The sequence below is a fragment of the Molothrus aeneus genome, chromosome 1 (assembly GCF_037042795.1).
Source record: "Molothrus aeneus isolate 106 chromosome 1, BPBGC_Maene_1.0, whole genome shotgun sequence".
Lineage (NCBI taxonomy): Eukaryota > Metazoa > Chordata > Aves > Passeriformes > Icteridae > Molothrus > Molothrus aeneus.
Window position 1 is genome coordinate 81,712,475 of NC_089646.1, and position 15,013 is coordinate 81,727,487.

The following is a 15,013-nucleotide window of genomic DNA, read 5'->3' on the forward strand; positions in this document are numbered from 1 at the left end:
AGAGGAGGATAAACCAAGCAGAGGTATCAGTTTCCATATTCCCTCTCTCTTCCTTCTCAAATCTTTCCTGTTAGACTATGTCTTCATGCTAGGAGCACTTAATATATCCATGTGTAATCTGAACTATGGCTTTTCTCTCCCCCTTTTCCTCACTTCCACATCTGAGGCAATTCAGAGCAAGTTCATTGTTCTGTTTTTACCAGAGTTCTCAGCATCAGATCATTTTGATGTTCTCAACGAGCACCGTGTGGTTTTTGATTCCTCCGTGGCAGATGTGGTAGTCAGCAGAGCAATGCAGCACTCGCTGTCTGTGAGAGAAGCCAAGGGGCTCTTCCAGGTCATTATTAGTGCCAGAACTCCAAGGAGTCATCCATTCTGGCAATAGTCCTCTGAATTTTCTCTTGGAGAGATTATTTACTGCTGTAAATATTCTCCAGTTAAAGTACATGTACTTTTGTTTCCCCAGCTTTCTGAGCCTTTCGTGGTTATTATCCAGTGGTTGAATAGATAAGCATGACAGCACTCAAACTTTCATATAAGCTATGCAGCAAGCAAGAGGAAAGGAAACACTAATAAGTAGTCTTCACAGACACTCTTCAGGAACATCTTTCTTTCTATGCTGGTAACAGCATAGGAACATATGCTCTCTGTCAGGGTGTATGAAGGGACTACACATCCTGAAGCATACTGAGCACTGGCAGTCTGTCTTTCTAGAAGCAGGGGAGCTGACATGTTCATCTCAGAAGTGTGTTAGCAAAGCAACATTCAATGCATTGCCACTAAATTAACTTCTTCCTCTACTAGCTATATTTATTTGACAAAGAGTTCATTACATACCTCACATATTCTGCTTTACCTGACCCTCACCTTTCTGTGCCATGTCTAATAAAGAAAACCCTCATATTTCTAGCAGCTTTTGGTTTTGACTGAAAAATATCAGTATAAAAATCAATAGCAAATGAAGAACTGAAACTTTTAGACTATTGTGACTATATTGAAATAAACAGTGTAGTAGCTACTATACTAGTTGATTTTTTTCCTGCTTACTTACTAATAAAGAAGAGTTTGGGATTCAAGATGTTTGAAAGTAATACAGCACATCTCCTCTTCCAAGACATTTACCTTTGCAACAGAAAATAATTTGATTCAGAAAACTGAAATATGTGACAAATGTTAAATGGACTAAAAGCTGGTTCATTGACAAATTGAAAAATGTGGTGTCAATGGGCAGATATAAATTACTGTGTCTAGTAGAGTCTGCCTGAAATCAGTTCTTGGGTCAATAGCACTTAACATTTTTATCAACAGTCTAGACAGTGATATAAGACATTTTTAGTAAAGCTTGAGTAGTACAGAGATTGGTGAGGTAGTAAATAATATGTTAGATAATTGCAGAAGCTAATAAAACATATTTTAATATTGCCAAATACTACCAGCCTCTTGTGTGGGATAAAAATCTATAGGTAGTTGTTAAGCTGTGATTTAGAAAAGGACAGGTTATCAAAGATAATTGGGTCTACTTCGACTCTTTGTACAATCTTGTAGAAGGAAAAAACACTAATGCAATAATGTGCATATTAAAGTCAGACTCTCAGGCGAATGGGATGATGATTGCTTTTGCATGCTGTATTGATAAGATGGCTTCTAGAATGCCAAGTCCATTTTTGGTGTCCAGTCTTAAGGAAAATGAAGAAATAGGACAAATAGAAGACATTAGGGTGCACAGGACCTGGAGATCAAGTTTTAAATCCTGTGTAGGTTTAACAAGCTGAGCTTAGTTTATCATTATATATGGGTATTTGGGCATGAAATTTTTTTTGTAGGCTTGGGACAAGAAACACTCTCAGAATCATTGAAAAAGGCACAGCAAAATTCAGTGACTGGAAAATTAAATTAAGGGGAAAATGCAGCCTCATATTAACTTGCAATTTGTTAGATTTGCAGATTACTAAATAGCAGAACAGCTGATCCAGGGAGGTGATAGACTCATCACTGCTAGACATCTTAAAAAAATAAAGGAAAAAAAAAGCAGAGGGAAAGGCAGATTTAAGGATTTCTTTATTTACAGTTCATGTGCTGCAAGGAGGACAGTCATACATGTTCTGTCCTAAGTCTAAGACACACCTGATTTAAAGAGTTGGGTCCTGAGGAGGCATGGAGAAATTACTTCCCCTGTTGTACCTGGGAGGAGAGAGTTTGCTTGTTCTTTGCTGTCTTCTGAACCAGAAACCAGACCAGGCTGGCACTCAGATCCCAGAAAGGTTGATCCTCTTCCCTGAATGGTGCCTGAGTATGACTTGTGGTCGCCATAGAAGTGATCAAAAGGTTTTAAGGTAGGGAAGGACTTTGCACAGCCCTCGGGGGGGAACAAGAGTAGTCCAGCAGAAGCCTTTGGTCTAAGAGCTCTTTATATATGAAGTAACATAAAACTGTGGAAACACAAGGTTGTCACAAATCCCTGTGGCCTCAGAACTTGAGAATCCTGAACATAATGGAGGGTTCTCCAGTGTATTGCTGTGTTAATGGGACAGGGATTTCTGAGGATTTTTTTTTCCAACTCTAACAGATGGAAAAATTAGAAAGGCTTTCAGACAATAAGCTTCTTTTAGATTTGAAATAGCAACACAGGCTTTAAATTTAAATATGGACTTAAAGTGATTGGTCTAAACCTAGTTGGGTATGTTCATAAGTTACACTATCTGTGCGAACAGGGAGTGGACTGAGGGAAGTACAAGGTAAAAAGGACTATTATCTCCGTGGGAAAGAGAGGATTAGGTAATCTATTGCTTGTTGGAACATGGTGGTATCAGCTGGGGTAGAGATTATGGAAAAAGGAGGTTGTACTATATGATAAACCCATTATTTCTATTGTTTCCTTATTTTTTAGTATTTAGTGAAATTACAAATTTTAGTAGGCTCCTTTTCAGAGGGAGGTCTCTCTTTCTTACAGGCAAGAGGTAGAGAGATAATTTAAAAGTTTTGCAACTGATGCCTATTTTTTTTTTCATCTTTAATAATTTTTCAGTGTGAATTCATTCTGATATTCAATGCTTGTTTAAATTCATCCATAAATTATAAAGAGAATTTGCATCAGATGAAGTATATTTTGTTCTGGAAAATGAATAGGCAGGACCTACAGACCATGATGATACTCATCAGAAGACATAGACTGTGGGGCTTGAGAATACTGACAAGTCTGCATTTGTGAGAATACTGGCAATTCTTCATTTTTTTCTTAAATGTCATCTGTTCTGTTTAGTGCGTATCACTCCACAGGGAATTTGCTTCTGAAGATACGTTTAGCAATTCTGGAGCTATGAGTAGCATGCACCTCAGTGAGCCAGAATCTGTAATATAAAACATATTTTATCTGTTGTCCCTTTTGAAGTATGTAAGCAATATACAAAATGGGCAGTGGTTTGCTTTTTTATATGCCACTAGATGTTACCAAGGAATTATTTGCTGTTTTGTGACATGTACCTGCAGTTTATTAGAATTCTTCTTAATTAAAAGCTTTGGCATATTTACCTTCACCTTACTTGGGGCTATTAATTTATAAAGGATATCCTTGATTACAGTACTTAGAGTGTTTGATTTACTGTTTTTATGGATGTGATAGATCTAATTTGTGCTGATATATTATTGCTTTTAGCAGTGTGGTACTGAGCTTGCATAGAAGCTGAAAAACCACTTTCAGCTTGAGACTGGTATTAAAAGTTCATTGATGATCAATGCCATTAGAAATGTTGAAAAAAAATCCGAGTATGTTTTTTAAAGGGTTGTCTTTTTGTCTGAGTGTTTTTTTTGGTGTTTTTAAGGTTGTATTTGATGATTGTGTTTATGATGGCCTTTTTCTTTCAGGAATATCAGCCTTGCAACACCAACGCCTGCCCAGAGTTAAAAAAGACAACTCCTTGGACGCCCTGGACGCCGGTGAACATCTCAGACAACGGCGGTCACTACGAGCAGCGTTTCCGATACACCTGCAAGGCGCGCCTGCCTGACCCAAACCTGCTGGAGGTGGGGCGGCAGCGCATTGAGATGCGCTACTGCTCCAGCGACGGCACCAGCGGCTGCTCCACAGATGGTGAGCAAAGCCAGGCGGGCTCACCCTGCCCCCTGCGAATGACATGCCTGCACTTCCATTTTCAGCACAGAGCGGAGGTTCCTGCTTGCTGGTGTTGTGTGTAACAGAACTGATAATGAAAAGGAGGGCCCAGTGATCCCAGTAGGGAGCATAGCCTGTATTCCTTCTGGATGTAACATCATCATTCAGCCTAAGCAAGTGTCTTGCATCACCTATTATGAGATTTGCTAGGTTATTTTAATTCTGTTCACAGTAATCCTGATCTTGTAAGATTCTATTACCCCTTATACTCGCCTGAGCTTTTACTAGGGGTGAGTTTGGGCAGCATTAACATATTTCCAGAATATGTAATATTCTAAGAAGCACTTCTGCTCAGTAGTTTGAAAATAACAACTATAAGATTCATACAAGTGTTTAAATAAATAAGGAGTTTATGAACTTGATTTCTCTTATAAAAGTTTGTGTTGTGCTTTTCCTGGTAATTGAAAGTCCTGTTCATTTCTGAGATTGAAAACCAAACCCCTTCAAAATCTTTTCAAATTTAGATGATTTTAAATTGGAATTACTTTGTTTCAGAATTTTCTTATTTTCCTATCAGTAATACCTAGTTTTGTGTAAGTATAAAAAATTAAAACTAGGATAAATTTTGACAGTCATTCTAATTTTATTAATGCATTTCATCGATTAACTAGTTTTAATTGTATATCGATGTATCTTTTAAGGTATTATATTTTAGTCATATAATTTAAAAAATATTGTGCTTTTATTATTATATTTTAATATTTATAGGCCTGTTTTCCACTTACATAGTCTTTTGTATCTTCACAAGACCCAGGTTAGCTGAAGAAAAAAAGGATAACTGAAGGCATTTGGCTTATCTAAGGCCACAAAGAGAGAACAGTTTCTGAGTCCCTGGACTTTTTATCTAATTCTCAGTATTCTTCAGACAGACCAGCTATTGTGAAAGTCAGTTTTAAGCTCCTGCCTGTACTAAGTTTACATGTCAAGGTTTTGGTAGTGGGGGAGGCTGCAGAGTTGGCTTCTGTGATAATATGCTAGAAACTTCCATTCTCTCCCCCCATCACCTCCGCTCCCCCCTTCATCCTGTACAAAACCTTTATTGTTTCGCTTGGCATCTGTGTCTCATTGGAGGGGGCAGGATGTTAGCAATTTTTTGAAGAAATATACAGTAGTGAAGTGTGTGAAATCATAAACCAAAGCTAATGGTACTCCAGATAAGACTTAGTTTTGTGCTCTATGTCATTTCCATTTCAGATAATCTACAATGTCAAATGTTGGGGTTTCACTTATGTCTGGATAGCAAGGCAGATTTTGGCATGGAGAAACTCTTGTCACAAGTGTCTTCTATTCTGTTTTCATCCAAACTAAATTTCAGACTTTATTGAGCAAAGATTTTGCTCTTGGTGTATGACCTGTCTCTTGTTCTTAATGAGACTTCAAGGTGGTGCTGCTGCTTTTTGCTGTCTTCCAGCACTTAGACGATCATATGTTTTTAAAATTTCATGAGATTAAATGAGAAAGAGAATATTTTTCTCACCAGGCAGTGCAGACTTGGGTAAGTTATCACAAGTAGAAGTAAAGGTACAGAAGAATCTAGTTATAATCTGATCTGATAGCTGAAATGGCGGCATGTAAGAGAGGAGTATACAAAAGCCAACGCATGACAAGAGGAGGTCAGTAAGGCAAACCAGAGAAGAGCCACTTTGTTATAGATCCCATTGCTGCAAGAAATTCAAACTTGGCATGGAGACACCTCTCTCAGCTCTGAAGTCATAATCATAAGACCTCTCCTGGAGATGGATGCATAATCTGACTCCTGCAGAATATAGACAGAAGTAACAAACCTAATAATTTGTTAAATAAAGCATTTTTTCAGTGTGCAAGTGATGGGGGTGGGGATGGTGGTTCAGGTGCATTTTTGCCTGATTAGCATGAAGTTTTTTGGGGTTTTTTTTGCTTCTGAACATAATACTCCTGAATTTCCTGGCATTGTACTTTTTTTTTTTTTTTTTGCATCTTGCTGAAGCTGCTGCTTTTATTCATTTGGAAATAATTCATCACTGGAGAAATGTATGTGCATGACCCCAACCCTGTTGCATAGTTATAGAAATGTTCATCTGGGTGAAGGATTTTTGCTGACTAATCCCAAAACTACTGAATATTTAAGTACTTTTTATTGAGTACTTGACAGGGCAGAAACTATTATACATCTGTCTGTTCTTTCTAGTGAGTGCCCTTATGGCTTTGTCATTAATTTGCACTCATTCTTTGATTCATTTTGGCCTGTGAGTCTTTAATTATTCTGTAATGAAAGGTGAAACTCGATCAGTGTTCCAAGTGGCTGCATTAACCAATACACTTCTGGTGACAATAGCACATTTTATTTTGAGACTGTTTGCTTAATAATTTTCTGATTATGGATGTCAGAACAGTATGGAGTGGAACATTTATTGAGGGAGGGATGAGAGGGCACCATTTTGATTTGCTGATGAGATGAAACTTGCTGACTGCATCCAAACTGCGGCATTCAGGAGCTGAAAGCATTCAGGAGCACTTCCCTGCTCCCAGGTTTAGATGTGGGCCAACACAATGCCATTTTTCTGCTCCTTGATTTCACTGGAAGAAAATACATGAATAAGAGTCATGTAGAGTAGCTGTAGCTTTTGGGACAGAGGGAAGTCACAAGAATGGGAAGCCATGAATTGTGGCAGACACCTTCATAGGTGCATTCACCTCGATAGCAAGAAAACATCATAACTTACTTCCACCTGACCAGAGCCTGGATGCTGTGAAACATTATTTTCATTATCTCCATGTTGAATTGTAGCAATTTTCTGGCTTTTACAGAAAGATTAATTCTGGTACAGAGTGCCTGGCATACCTCATTACCAAAGATGTGTTCTGCAGAGATCAGTTTTCTGTTCCTTGCAGATAGGAGCCATTTGTTAGAAATTTTCTCATTGCCTATAATCTCCCACTGTGCAACTATAGTCACGCCGTGTTAAACAGAATCATGTTTCACTGTCAGATGCTAGCAAAGCAAACTTTCTTTGCAGTCTGAGCTTAGAGATAGAACTTCTTGCCGGAAACCCACTAGACTCCTCCTGAGTGTGGTAAGATTTCCATCTCAATCAAGTAAGCAGTAGCATTTGCAGACTGTATTCATGCTTTTCTGATTTGAAGTTTGATTAGGAAGAAATAAAAATAAATCTTGTTCCCTGCCTCTGGGTTTTCATGTAGTGCTCAGATAGGAAAGAGACAGCTATTCCAAATAAACTGAAAGAGATTGTGTACATTGTTGTACATCTTCATGCACAGTCTGTACAATCCAGCATTCAGAGTATAGAAATTACCTTACCCTAGGCTTTAATATGTGCTTATGCAACATATTAAATATCTACATTAGACATGCTGGCTCTCTGTAAGATTATCTGGTGTATAAATAGTAATAATTTTATTGAAAACATAATCTTTTAACCCAGGGATAAATATTTCACAAGGTATGAGGTTGCCTGATACTTCTAGGTTGAATTTATCTTACCAAAGTCTAGACTGTACAGTAGTCTTCAAAGAGAACTTCAGCCCCCTGAGGAATGAGGGACCCATTGAAGATAATCATCTGATATAATGGGTGCAGTTCACCCATAAGGAGATAGATACTGCCTTCTTTCCATGGTGTACAACGCAGACAGCTATGGTGGGCTTAGACAAGACACTTGACTTTGACATGGCCAGAGTGAGACCAGGTTAACTTCCAAAATACCTTCTGAAAGCAATTAACAAAGGCAATACTTCTAATTTCAGGAATTTCTCTCTTAAAGATTCTTTTGTTTGCTTTTTTTTCCCCCAGGCACCTGGAAATCTGCACCTAGGTTCCTAGTTCTTGCTGCTTCCTCTATCTCAAACCTCATAACAATAGTTATTTGTGAAGGCAGGATGTGATTTTGTCTGAATTACTCTCCTAGTGGCTATGATCTCTTGTGAAAAGTTTGATTAAATCTTTCCTTGTGTTAACCACAGGAAATCGATAGTGCATTCAGAATTTTTTACAGAATAGGACATGTGCTGATAATCAGGAATGTCCTGTACTCAGGAGGAGTACGCTTTGAGCTGTTATCTCTTATACTGTCATACTGAAGCTAAGCTGTGGTATTCTGAGCAAGAACAAAATGAATTCTGGAAGCTAGAACTGAATTTGATGACAAATTCAAGTTTGATTGACAAAGTACAACTCAGTGGAACTTTGGGGTTAAGTAATTAAACACAGAAAAGCTGTGTACAAGAAATAAAGTTATGTTAACATGATATCCTCCATCTGCATACTCTTTGGGTTTTTAAAATATGTCATGTTTGCATTGCATTAATGTTTGCCATTACATTTTACTATTTCAATTTTACTATGTTTTGAAGGTTTATAAAGTTTTTTATAAGTTTTAGGTATTTAGGCCTGAAGTTATATAAGTTTTGTGCTTCAATAGTATTGTCAAATAACTTGCAGACTATCTTCATAAAGTGACAACACTGAAACAATCTTTGCTTATCCTTGTTACCTTTGCACTTCAAGCAGTGTTTCATGCTGTCACTTAGAAATGATTCAGGATACCTGAATTTTGGCTTCAGATCAACTTTTCCTAAAGTCATGAACCTAGACTGCTTGGATAATTGAATTTTCTTTGTTAGGTTGGAACTGCAGGACATAAGTCATAAATCAGTCAAGTAATATAATTTATCAGGTGTCACAGCTACTTCTCTCTTACTTAGAGCTGTATTACTTAGCTACAGGCTAGACTAGGGAATTATTATTAAACTATGTGCTTTAACAGAGCCTCACTTTTAAGGCAAATTAATTGAACTTGGCTGAGAATGTTGCAATTTTCAAGCAGAATCAGGCCAACCAAAGTCTCATTACAAGCTTTTGCAAAGGCAGATTTTTTCTCCTGTGCTAGTCAGGGCAGGTAACTTTCATGTTAACATGTCTTCAGACAGAATTAATTTCTTGTGTATTCATGAAGCTATTTCAATTCAACCAAAAAGTTTTAAAAATATACTTATAAATCATAGAATCATCTTGGTTTATATCAGAATTATGTAAATTAATTAGGCAATTGTTTTCAGCTATATTTGCATTATGAAATAAGTAAATCATCACAGGGCAGTACTAATTTCTCTATAATTTTACTGATGCTGAACAAAGCAGAAGTACTTAAAATGAGAGAAAAGTCTTTTGTTTAGATGTCTCTTGATATCTTTTGTCTTCCATGATCTTAGAAGTTAATGGTTATTTTGTCCACAAAATCACTGTGATGGCTTTTACTGAAGTTTTTGCAGTACTTGCTGTTACTTGTGGAACTTTTCACCTTAGACAAGCACAGCTGCTTTTTAAAATTGTACTGGGATCAAGTAGTTAAAGCTGCCCTTTTTAGCCGCAGTGTGTAGCAGTTTGTTACTGGAGTATGACTTCTGAACAACTGAAAATTAGCTTCTTGGTAAGCTGTAAGCAGAATTTTTGCTTCTAGTTGTTCATAGGGCTCCAAGTCAATCATAGGCTTTCTGAGAACAATTTCGTTTAAAACATTTATATGATGAACCTGTCATAAAGGTTGGATCGGAATTTGACTTACAGATGTTCTGTCTGTCTTGGGAAAGCTATTCATTAGTTTATTGATGGTGCTATGGCTGATCATTGTCTTTGCAGATTTTACAAGTATTTCTGTAGATGGGCTTTAATTAAGATTTTGTTTTGGCAGCTAGACTTTTGCTGCTACCATGCCAAGGGCATTGGCCATTGCATCCTGGTTTGACTATATATATTTATCTTGGGAGTGGTAAGCTGAGAAAAGCAGCTTAATGTTGGATTTTGTTGGGTGGCACAATCTAGTTTCTGTCTCTGAAGTTGGATGTAGAACAATCTGAAAGCGGCCCAAACTGCAAACAGAAGCAGCAAGCAAGAAAACCACAGTTTAATGAGACAATTTGGAGTTTTCAATTTTGTGCCTCTTGCTCTGAAAGATTACAATGCTTTTCTATTTATGCCTTCTCCTGTCGAATTTGATGTAAACTGTGATAAGGTTAGGACCTGGTGCTGTATATACACTTACTTTCTGAAGAATTTTTGCTTCAACAAATTCTACGATGTAATATTTTGATTGATTTTATATTGCCCCACATACCCTCTACCACCTCAGTTAAGAAACAGGACTTCTCAGCTGAAGGACTCAGGAACTGGGGCCAGAGCCCCAGATGAGTTCTCTACCAGTGCTGAGTGGAGGGGAAGGATCCTTCCTTGACCTACTGGAAAAACTCTTCCTTGGGTAACCCAAACTCCTTCTTTTCCCCAAGGGCACATTACTGGCTCACATTCATCTTTCTGTCCTCCAGAACCCCAAGATCCTTCTCTGCAGAGCTGCTTTCTAGGGGATTGGCCTCAAAGTATGATTGCATGGGGTCCTTCCTGTGCCGATTCAGGACTTTGCATTTTCCCCAGCTGAACTCCATGACGTTTCTCTCTGCCTTGTCGAAGTGTGACATGACTGTTTGGTGTATCAGCCAGTCTTCACAGTCAAGGCAGACTTGTCCAGGTCATTAATGATGGTGTTAATCAGGACTGAACCTCGTGACTTCTCTGGCCTCTTAATGGCTGATCACTGTCCTCTGGGCCTGGCTGCTCAGCCAGTTTTCAATACATTGCACTCTCAACTTATCTAGCTCATACTTTGTTGACTTGTCTGGTAGGAAGTTATGGGAGTCAGTTTTAAAACCAATACTAAAGTTGAGATAAGTAATATGCACTGTTCTTCCCTCATCTGTGCACCTTGTCCCCTCATTGTAAAAGGCTATAATGTTGTTTAAGGAATATATAGTATTTCCAGAATGCAAACTGATCTTGTCACTTTTCATGCTGTTAACGGCATAATGTTAATTTTTTATTGCGTAGTTTCTGTCTGAAAATTCTAAAATCCCCTTTATGAACACTTTATTAACTACTGTAAAACTGTGAAAAGACTGGTCCTTATAATAAATTTTTTAATGCTTTGAAAAGAAGAAAACTCAGGGGAACACTTGCTGCCGACGAAACTCCACACTGAAAAGATTCTTTTTGGAATATTTTTCTGTTTCAGGTCTAAACTACCTTAGAGCTTTCCCTTAGAAGATTTCACTCCCCAGTCCCCAATTTAAATCCCAAGAAATCAAATACCATAATGTCAGATAAGGTCGTACGTTTTTCCTAGGACTTAGAAAGCTACACATATCCTGCAAAAATATCTTCAAAATACCCTAGTATTCTTATGAGGCTTGTGATGGGTTGAGCAGCACAAAGTGATACACCCTGCAGTGATTTGTGAATGGAATGACTGGCAGTCTAGTCTGATTAATACTTTTCTCATTGTTTGCATTGCTCTTAATTTAATAACTTAAAAACCCCCTTGATTTAGAATTCTGGTATTAAATATGTTATTATTTTGTTTTCAGAGCTCACTGTTTACATAACCTGAGAATTTCCATTATCAGAGTGATGCAAAATTGCATAAAAAGGGTCTCACAGAGCAGGAAAGTGGACCTGTATTCATAATTCACATTCTGTTTCTCTGTACTTGCTCCTCTTTTTGCATTTGAATGTATGTAGTGTTTTTTGAAATGCTGCTTTTAATATCTGTGTAATAGAATCTGGCACAGCAGGAGAGAAATAGTTACCCTCTATAATTCCTGAAAGGTTTTATCCATTTTTAGTCATTTTTATACTGCAGTTCTGCTGTTTTCTTATTAATTTCAGCAGTTTCTTATTACCAGTATTTCTATGTCAATGCATCATCATTCCAATATTGCACTTTATCAAGCATTGAATCAAAACATGCAAACTCTCATTTACTTTGGGATGATTGTGAACATATTTCTTGGGGAAGAAGTTAAGCAGTGTTACTAATGCCATAAGCATGGGTAGAAATAGGGTGGACACTGCAAATAAGAGGCTCCTCCATCATGAATATGCAGAAGGCTGATCCAACAGGACTGCTGTTGGGCAGACTCCTCACAGTATTATTTCTGTCTGTTTTCATGGCATCGTTCAGTAAATCTTCTGATTCTTTATCTCCATTTCATACTTCCACAGTGCCTATGCCTGTGGGCAGGGCACAAAACAATTCCTTAAGAATAGACATTTGTGCTGCAGTTAGAGCTGCCAACAATCCCCCTGCATTTCTCCACTGCTGATGCAATTCATCTGTACTTCTGTTGTCAATACTGAAGCTCTAGCATAGAGAGCCAGCCCCATTCTCTGCTGGCTGAAGTAGCATTCACAGGACCTTCCCTCATCACAGCTCCTTAAATAAGTACTTGTAATAAAAGATGCAGTTATTGGTCCATCAATCTTAGAGTTTCCATTGGGAAAGATGAACTCCTTTGACAACAGTAGGAAATCCCAGCAGAGTTGGTGGAGATGCTTAGTAATGATGCTTAGAGGTAAAGCTACAACTCAAGAGTGATTTCAGTGTTGTGCTTAGTACAGTTGAGGGAGTCTTTTCACCTGCAGGATCAAGCCCCAAAGTGACAGAGATACTCAAATGAACTGCAGATTGTTGGAACTTCACCCAGGGATATATCCAGGTCTATTGGTTGGATGCTGTGTACACGATCTGTGTGTCCCTTCTCACTGATAAGTAGCAGACTTCATCCATTGCTCTTTAATCTAATGCCTTTTCTCTGCACTAAACTTAGAAAATATGTTTTCCATTTGATGAAAAATGATTATTTTAAAAAGGAATTTTCATAGCTGATTCCATAGCTGCTTTCCATAGCTTATATGTGGCTTAGAACACTTAACTCAGTGGAAAATAAACTGATTTTTAAATTGGCAAAACATTGCTTTTCACAAGAGGGTAGTTTTGCTAGACTTTGTGGAATAATTAGTGGACACTATCTAAAGTCTGAATATGGCTAGGATAAGCACAGTGCATGGGATACCCATGAGCCTCTGTACACAGCCAGCAGCAGTGAAGGCTGGGTGGATTAAGTAAGCAGAGCCCTGCAGGAGGGCAGGGGAACTGGCTTGAGGAGTTGTTGCAGGAAGCTCAGTCCTGTCTCCTTTGTCACTTTCTTCCTGTGAAACAGAGGCAATTATATCTATGTAATATATTTGGAGATTTTCTGATGGTAATTCCTGTGCAAGAGAGAGATAATTTTTATCATTCTTTGGTGGAGTAAATTGTCTAGTTCAGTCATTGCGGCCATAAAGCTTTAACGGAAGTGTTGGATCCAACTCTTCTCTTGAGTTCTGTGTAAGTGATTGTGAAATTTCTGTTGAAGAAAAGATTCTTAAGATGAAACTAGGGTTTGGATTGTGAGGCTAAAGGACAGGACCCTTCTCTTCGTAGTATTTACTAATAGAAGCCTAGAAGTAAATTTGAAGAGGAAAAGGTTGTTTTGGGATGAGACACCATTTTAATTCAGTATTACTTTTTTGATCCTTTTTGTATTAGGATTGTCAGGGGACTTCCTGCGTTCTGGAAGATACTCTGCTCATACCATCAATGGTGCCTGGTCACCCTGGTCTCCATGGTCTCAGTGCAGTCGTGACTGCAGTAGAGGTATCCGGAATCGCAAACGGGTCTGCAGCAATCCTGAGCCCAAGTATGGGGGACTTCCTTGCCTTGGCCCATCTCTAGAGTACCAGGAATGCAACATTTTGCCTTGCCCAGGTAAGTTTCAAATGAAATGAAAGAAGCTAAAACAAAATAGCTCAACGTCAAATTTATATCTTCCGTATTTGGTTTGGTTTTGGTTTTTTTTTCCTATTTTAGTTGGTGAGTTTTGGGTTTGTTTTGGTTCTTGAATCAATTACAGCTCAAATGTACCTTTATAATGTGAGTGGATTTGGATAATATTCCCATGTGATGTCAATAAATTTATTGTCAAGAGTATTAATAGCTCTATCTTTTTTCACTTGTGAGTGTGAGACTGGCACTAAAAATATAATTTTAGTATGTAAACTTATAGGAAAATAAAAGACATAAGAATTCTGGCAAGACATGAAATCTGGCCTAGTCTTTATTTAAACTCAAAATATTATTTTCATCACAGTGGTTGCTGGCATTAAATCTGTGTTAGCTTTTAAGTGTAGAGTTGCCAGCAAATAAGGTTCACAGCTGATCACCGAATTAGATGGTTATTCAAGCAGTTCATAAAGATTGTTCTTGGAATCTTGGGTTTCTCCTTAATTTAAAGTTGTTTTATTATTCTATGAAAGGGATTACAAGTAGAATATATGTTTACAAGAAACTGCTTTGGATTAAAAATCATTGTTGTATCTCTGACCTAGGGGGAAAACAATCTTGGTTTCAGTCACATCTCACCCTTCATAAAACAAACATTCAAACTGAAAGGATTTGAGCTTTGCAGAGGCTTTGTAGGAAAAGAAAGGGGAAAGATATAGGAGAACACATGAGGAAAAGAAGGTGCTATTGGTTTAGGAAGAGAGAGTACAAGGTAAGAAACAATAGAGAGGAAGAAAGAAAGAAGACTGAATGACTCAGTTCTTTCCAGCAGCAACAAATAAATTTAGAAATAAGCTTTCATTTCATTAATGCATCCTTAATTGTATTAATTATGCATAGCAGTGCTTCATATTTTCTTGTTGAAGACTTGAAGATTTTGTCATTTACTCAAGTGCGGACCTGATGAAATTCTATGGCACTATACATATTATGTATGTGTACCTCTATTTTAAAGCATATATGAGTATTAGCACATACATATATGGTTTCAAATTAAAACTGTATTCCTGAAATCATGGATATATTGGACATGTTTTTATTTTTTTAAAATGAGTATTTTTCCAATCTTTTTGCAGTGCTTTCCCTAAGCTTTTAGAGCCCTCTAACAGTCACTGTCCATTCCTTGCATCAGAATTTA

At 37.7% G+C, this 15,013-nt stretch overlaps 1 protein-coding gene across 2 annotated transcripts in view; it reads left to right on the forward strand.

The window, feature by feature from the left end:
- SEMA5A (semaphorin 5A) overlaps positions 1-15,013 on the forward strand; it is a 313,648-nt gene that overhangs the window by 274,738 nt on the left and 23,897 nt on the right. For both annotated transcript variants that reach the window (XM_066559905.1, XM_066559914.1), the window contains exons 18-19: positions 3,862-4,087; positions 13,582-13,800. In XM_066559905.1, coding sequence (XP_066416002.1) covers positions 3,862-4,087; positions 13,582-13,800 — 445 coding nt within the window. The remainder of the gene's footprint in view (positions 1-3,861; positions 4,088-13,581; positions 13,801-15,013) is intronic.